Source organism: Piliocolobus tephrosceles, chromosome 19 (assembly GCF_002776525.5).
Source record: "Piliocolobus tephrosceles isolate RC106 chromosome 19, ASM277652v3, whole genome shotgun sequence".
Taxonomy (NCBI): domain Eukaryota; kingdom Metazoa; phylum Chordata; class Mammalia; order Primates; family Cercopithecidae; genus Piliocolobus; species Piliocolobus tephrosceles.
In genome coordinates, this window is record NC_045452.1 from 41,519,901 (window position 1) to 41,527,050 (window position 7,150).

General features: G+C 40.4%; 1 protein-coding gene across 2 annotated transcripts in view; it reads left to right on the forward strand.

Moving 5' to 3' along the window:
* KCNJ6 (potassium inwardly rectifying channel subfamily J member 6) overlaps positions 1-6,216 on the forward strand; it is a 308,832-nt gene extending 302,616 nt beyond the window's left edge. For both annotated transcript variants that reach the window (XM_023189489.2, XM_023189497.1), the window contains exon 4: positions 4,956-6,216. In XM_023189489.2, the coding sequence (XP_023045257.1) occupies positions 4,956-5,281 (326 nt within the window). In that variant the 3' untranslated portion in view covers positions 5,282-6,216. The remainder of the gene's footprint in view (positions 1-4,955) is intronic.
* Positions 6,217-7,150: the final 934 nt, after the last annotated feature.

Below are 7,150 nucleotides of genomic sequence, written 5' to 3' on the forward strand. Positions count from 1 at the left end.
AAAGGAAAGGGGAAAGGAAAAAGGAAAGGGGAAAGGAAAAAGGAAAGGGGAAAGGAAAAAGGAAAGGGGAAAGGAAAGGAAAGGGGAAAGGAAAAAGGAAAGGGGAAAGGAAAGGAAAGGAAAGGAAAGGAAAGGAAAGGAAAGGAAAGGAAAGGAAAGGAAAGGAAAGGAAAACAGACACCTATGACTGCATGCTCAAAGGAGATCAAGATCAGGTTTTCCACCTTTTGCTCCTCATCAAATGAAACATTACTTCTTCCAGAAAGTACTATACTCACAAAATAACCTAGCTCAGGGAGACTTTATGATGATCTCCCTGATATGGAACATAAACACCACATGCATACACACAGATGTCATCTAGGTAGTTCTGCCTTGCTTATGAGGCTAACTCTGTTGGTTTTATTTTGTTACTTTTCCAAATTCAGTAAAACATCACACTCTTAAAGACTGGACTGGGACCTAAGTCAATATGTAAGACAGAAATTTTTCTGAAGAAAATTATCAATTTACCCTAGAAATACTTTTTAATGTTTACTGATAGGCAAACATTAATATTCTTTTTTATTGGTTTTTAAATGAGTTCTGATACAAAAAATGATGAACAAAAATTGGAAAAGCATTCATGAGCATTTACTTAAATCTTACTTATTACATAAATTAAATACTCCTCTTCAAATGGCACTAGGGAAAGGTATTTTCCTCTCCCTATGGAATTCAGTAAGTGTACTGAGTTTGCTGCCATAACAAAGTACCACAGACTGAGTAGCTTAAACATCAGAAATTTATTTTCTCTCAATGCTGGATGATAGACGTCTGAGAACAAAGTGTGCACAGGGCTGGTTTCTTCTGAGACCTCTCTCCTTGGCGTGTAGATGGCCATCTCCTCCCTGTGTCTTCACATAATCTTTCCTCTGTGTGTGTCTGTGTCCTAATTTCTTCTTCTTATAAGGGCATCAATTATATTGGGCCCACCAGTATGACCTTATTTTAACTTAATTAACTCTTTAAAGATTCCATCTCAAACATCTCACATGCTGAAATACTGGAGAGTAGGACTTTAACATATGAATGTGGGGGTGCACAATTCAGCCCATAATAGTACACTTAACCTCCACAAACCAAGTCAGTATTATTAATATTTCCCCCAACAAATAGACCCACCACATATTTTGGATCATTTTGTTTTATTGATTAAATAAAACTATGATATATTCATATAATGGCATAGTATAATTGCCATAAAATGGAATAACCATAAAATTATGCTGGAGAAAAACATCTATATTTACCTATGTAGTTACCTTTTCCAGTGTTCTTTATTTCTTCATGTGGATTTGAGTTACGGTCTAGTCTACGGCCATACTACCCTGAACGCACCTGTTCTCATCCGAGTTGCCATCTAGTGTCTTTTTATTTTAGTCTGAAGGACTCCCTTTATTATTTCTTGGAGTACATGTCTGCTAGCAACAAAGTCTCTCCACTTTTGTTCATGGAATGGCTTCATTTCTCCTTCATTTGTGAAGGATAATTTTGCGGATATAGAATCTCAGTTGACGGTCTTTTTCTTTCAGTGCTTTGAATAATGTCTTCTCACTGCCTTCTGGCTTCCATGGTTTCTAATGAGAAATAAGCTGTTAACGTCATTGAAAATCACTTGCATGTAATGAGTTGTTTATCTTTTGCTGCCTTCAAGATTCTACCTTCATCATTGTGTTTCAACTGTTTGATTATGATGTGTCTCAGTGTGAATCTCTTTGGGTTCATCTTACTTGTGGTTTGATAAGCTTCTTAGATGTGTAGATTACTCCTGGTATTTTCTCTTAATACTCTCTTTCTGGGGCTCCTGTAATGCGTATGTTGGTATGCTTGCTGGTGTCCCACAGGTCTCTGAGGCACTGTTCATTTTTCTCCATTCTTCTTAATTTCTATACCTCGATAATCTCAACTGACCTATCTTCAGGCTCCCTGATACTCTCTTCTGCCAGCTCAAATCTGAGAAGTTCCTGTAGTAGTTCTTTTATTTATTGTACTTTTTACTTCAGAATTTATGTTTGGATTTTACATGTAACTTATTTTTATTGTTGATAGTCTTTATTTGGGGAAACAATGTTTCCCTAATTTCCTTTAGCTCTTTAGACATGGCTTCGTTTAGTTCTTTGAACATATTTAAAATAGCTGATTTAAAGTCTTTCTCTAGTGAATCCAATGCCTAGACGTCTTCAAGAACAGTTTCTATTGACGGCTTCCCTTCCTGTGTATGGGACATGCTTTCTTATTTCTTTGCATGTGTCATAGTTTTTTGTTGAAAACAGGCATTTTAAATAATATAAGGTAGTAATCCTGAAAATGAGATTCTCCCTCCTTTTCAGTTTTTTGTTGCCATTGCTATTTGTTTTTTAGTCACTTTCCTGAGTTAATTTTGTAAGGTCTGTACTTTTTGTGTATATGGCCACTAAAGTCTCTGCTCAGTTAATTTAGTGATCAGCTAATAATTAGACAGGTTCTCTTAAAAGCCAGTAACCAAAAATCTCCCAGTCTTTGTCAAGGGTCTCTATGTACATGGTGGGAAGTGCCTTCAACATTCAGTCAGGCACTTTACAACTCTACATTAACATTCACCTCCTACTTGCACAGAGCCTCAGTGTCAACCAGAAGTGACAGCTCAGGGCCTTCTCTGGTTTTCTTGGGCATGTGCACAGCCCTACACATGCGTGTGGTCTTCTAGTTTCTCAGGAATATGTCAGAGTTTTCCAAAGTTCCCTATGAACATCTTTCCCAAAAATGTATTTTTGTTCTTTGATTAGCTTGTTGTTTTCCCCAACTGTTATCACAGCCCTATTTTCTAGCCACTTTACCATAAATATGTATTTCCTTGGTGGAAAAAGTTATTGGATCCCTTTTCCTCTTGACTTCCTGTTTGTTCCTCATGCTGAGCTCACATATCCCTGCCATCACCTGTCTTCGCCCCACCACTCCCAAGCACAGATAAAGAAAACAATTCAGAAGAGAAACATTGTTTGGGAAGTAAAATCAAATCAGCATTGACCTAGGTTTCTAATACCTAAAAGCCCTGCAATATTTGTTTTAGAGGCATAAAGAGGGGGCTTCTGTGGGTCATCCAAGGAAACATTGAAGAAGGGTCACATTTCGGTTTTAAGATTAAGAGGAAGTGCACAGAGCTGGGATGAGGGCTGGTGCTGGCTCAGGCCTGACAGCTATCGTTAAGTCAATCACATAGGTCCCTGGCACCCCAGTTTCTTCTTCTAGACACAAGGAGCAAATGCAGTGCTGCAGGAATGTTGTGTAGCTCTGGACCCTTCTGTGTAAACATTCACAGGTATCCTCTTCTGCCTAATCCACCTGCATTCGGCACAAAGCAACTGCGTAATACTTATTGGTGGTCCTAACAGATAATATACCAACTGGCTGGTTGGCTGCTCTCCTGAATGAATGGACACAGGGCCACAGTATGACATTCATGAGTCCCTGGTGATTTTGCCTTTGTAAGTCCCTTGCCCCATTAAGAAAATGTGTTAAATTATATTTTACAACTGTACTGGTGTAAAGATGAACACATTAATAATTTTTCCATCTAAAAGTTTATCTTTTCTGATTTTTAAAAAAGTTAAAACATTTTCATGGGCCTCTAAAAGTATCATGGGCTGTAGACACCATGCCTTTTTGCCTAATGGAGAAGTCAGCCCTGGATTAATGACTGAATGAATATTTCCATTTCCTGAGAATTTTTATAAGAGAGTTCTTTGGCCTCGGAAAAAAAAACACACACAAGTGTCATTTCTCATATCTTATGCCACACTTGTTGCCTATTTTTATTTTCTAACGAGTTGGCTGGAATTTTCCTCATTCTGCCATTTCATATTTAAAAGAAAGCTACTTCCTGACTCCAGGGCTGCTGGTAGCTCACGTGGTGCTTTTGTGCAAATTACAGAAAGGCTTCTCATGTTTAAGAAAAGGGAAAAGTGGCCAGGAGCAGTGGCTCACGCCTGTAACCCCAACGCTCTGGGAGGCCGACGCAGGTGGATTGCCTGAGCTCAGGAGTTCGCAAACAGCCTGGGCAACATGATGAAACTCCGTCTCTACTAAAATACAAAAAAAAAAAAAAAAAAAATTAGCCAGACATGGCGGTGTGCACCTGTGGTCCCAGCTGCTCCGAAGTCTGAGGCAGGAGAATTGCTTGGACCCGGAAGGCGGAGTTTGCAGTCAGCCGAGATCGGAACCACTGCACTCCAGCCTGGGCAACAGAGCAAGACTCCATCTCAAAAAAAAAAAAAAAAAAAAAAAAAAGTGGGAAAAGCTTTTAAAGTAGTTATGATTGCACGATCTGAGTAAATATGACCACTGGGCCTAAGGAAAGTGCAAATTCAGGTGAGTAACCCTTCCAACTGCATCTAGGGGCCACAGTCATGGCCTGTGTATTAATGGCAGGTGGGAGGGTAGCACTGATCTGTGGCCTCTAGCTTAAAAGCAGCCTAAGTGTAGTTCCGTATATGAAATTTCATTCTAAGTCTGTGGCTAAAGAGCTCAAATACCATTAGAACCCAGGCTAAGTCTCCACGAGCAGTAGGAGGCCAGAGTCATGGCTTCAGGGTTCTCCCAGAGCAAAGAGTGGACCAGACATAGCCACACACACGCAAACACTTGTGTGCATTTGCACACTTGATTTCCTCTGTGTGTGCATGGCCATGCAGGCAAATGTGGCTTGATGTGAGCCAGGAGTCTCTCATTGTTCCCCAGGACTCCCCTAAGAGGCCTAGAATCTCCATGGCACATTAGCATGTGTCTACAACGTGAATGACACTTACTAAGTTGTGGCACTGTATGCAGGTCAGTCTCAACAGCTGCATGCAGTACTCCTCCCAGCTCTCTGTGACTCCTTGGCCATGGAAAGCCCACACTCACATATGCTAAAGCCTCCATTCTTCTCTCTACAGGGATGACATGCCAAGCTCGAAGCTCCTACATCACCAGTGAGATCCTGTGGGGTTACCGGTTCACACCTGTCCTGACCCTGGAGGATGGGTTCTACGAAGTTGACTACAACAGCTTCCATGAGACCTATGAGACCAGCACCCCATCCCTTAGTGCCAAAGAGCTGGCCGAGTTAGCCAGCAGGGCAGAGCTGCCCCTGAGTTGGTCTGTATCCAGCAAACTCAACCAACATGCAGAACTGGAGACTGAAGAGGAAGAAAAGAACCTTGAAGAGCAAACAGAAAGAAATGGTGATGTGGCAAACCTGGAGAATGAATCCAAAGTTTAGTGCCCTAGCTGGGCAACCCCTTCACTTCTCCCCCTGACACAATCTTTCCTTGTCTCTCATTCTCTTTCTCTTTTGTCTCTCTTGCTTTGTTCTTTATTTATATTTAATTTTTACATGACCAGAAAACAAATCTTCAAGGTGTAAAATATCTACCTGCCCTCTCTCAGTTGTTTAGAATGACAAGGTAGACGTGGATTTGATGAAGGTGCAAAGTGCTCTCATTTGTGGCCCAAGCCTGGTCTCCTCCCAAAATACTACATGTCCAACTCCTGGAGATTTCAGTTACTTACCTGCATGTGTTGTATAATACCAGATCACTCAAAAAGGTGTGTCAAAGATTTTACCTGGGATATGACAAGCAAGGTTTCCGGTGCCTATTTATTCATTCAGTGAGACACAGAGTGGAGCCCTCAGTTTTAGAGATCCCAATTCTTTTCATCTACTACAGGGTGAGGTGCTTGCCCCCATGTGGGCGTGGCAGTTATAGGGCCCAGGTGAGCTGAAGACAAACCACTGTACATATATATGCCTTATGTAATTATTTTCTTTTTGTAGTTAGTAATTAAACCCAGCATGTACAAAAGTACCATAGAACAGAACTTCTAAATACTGTACATAGATGTATCATTAATGTAGGTTTAGATATATAACTTTAGAAATAAGAAGCAAAAAAAAAAAAAAAAAGAAAGAAAGAAAGAAAGATTCCTAACATGCAGTAGGCATTTCTGTTTTGATGTCTGTGTTTTCCAGGTTACTTTGATCCCGTTGACGGCTGGCCCTTCAGTGCACGGCCTTTGTTTGTGTCTCAGACTGGCAGCCGTTAGGGTACCTCACTGTTCCCTTGCTGATCCTTTCATTGAATCTAATAAGCCATAGGTCTGGGAGAAATTGAGAGATCTGGTAGATGACAAAACCCACCACCAATATGCTGATATACTGTGAAATGTTACAAGACAGATGTCTTTTTTTAAAAGATAACAAGGGCCTCACTAACTGGCCTGGAGGAGGGGGAATACCAGGAAGGAGATATTCTCTAGCATGTCACCAAAGGTATGTGTTTACTTTTCACATGAGCTCTTGCCCTTTGTAGTACAATAATTTAGGAAACTTTTCTGCAAAACCATTGATTCTCCAGCTGTAGTTTCTCTACAGACTGTTACAATGAGACATGGTAAGTTAGCAGAAGATGGTTTGGGTCTAAAGCCATGACATTCACGAAGGCATGTAGTGAGTGACACGCATTATAATCATCGACCTCTCACGCTTTGACTCTATCTGGCGTTCTGAGAATGACATCTCGCCTGTCCCTGGGGCTTATCCATCAGCATTTCTTGCATTGTGATCTTTTATTTTTATTCTTTTATTATTTTGAAATGACCAGAGTTCAGTATTCAAAGATTAGATCAACAATCTTGATGATTGTCTAAGAAATGTCTCCAGAGTACGCCACAGGTTAGAAATCAAATCCAAAGTGTCTCTCAATCAAAAGAAAACAAACAAAAAACTCCAGCCTTAATTCACTTTAATCTGCAAAAAGGAAGGAAGGAAGAAAATAAGGAAGGAAGGAAGGAAGGGAGGAAGGAAGGGAGGAAGGAAGGGTATTTGTACTGGAAATCTGAATTTTGAAATGAAAAACATAAGAAAACAAATCTTAGCTCAAACCTCTGGGGCAGGTGGAGATTTTGCACTGTAACAGATCTTTCACATTAATTTTGCATTTATAAGCTGTTTGTTCTTTAACACAGTTGCCCATCATAAATATTCATTGAATGGATCCAAGTTTATTTTCAGCTCCTACAGCTGTGCTCAGTTTGAGGCTCTGCACCATGGAGGTCAAAGAGATCAAACTAGCTGTCCCTCTTTGTTTCC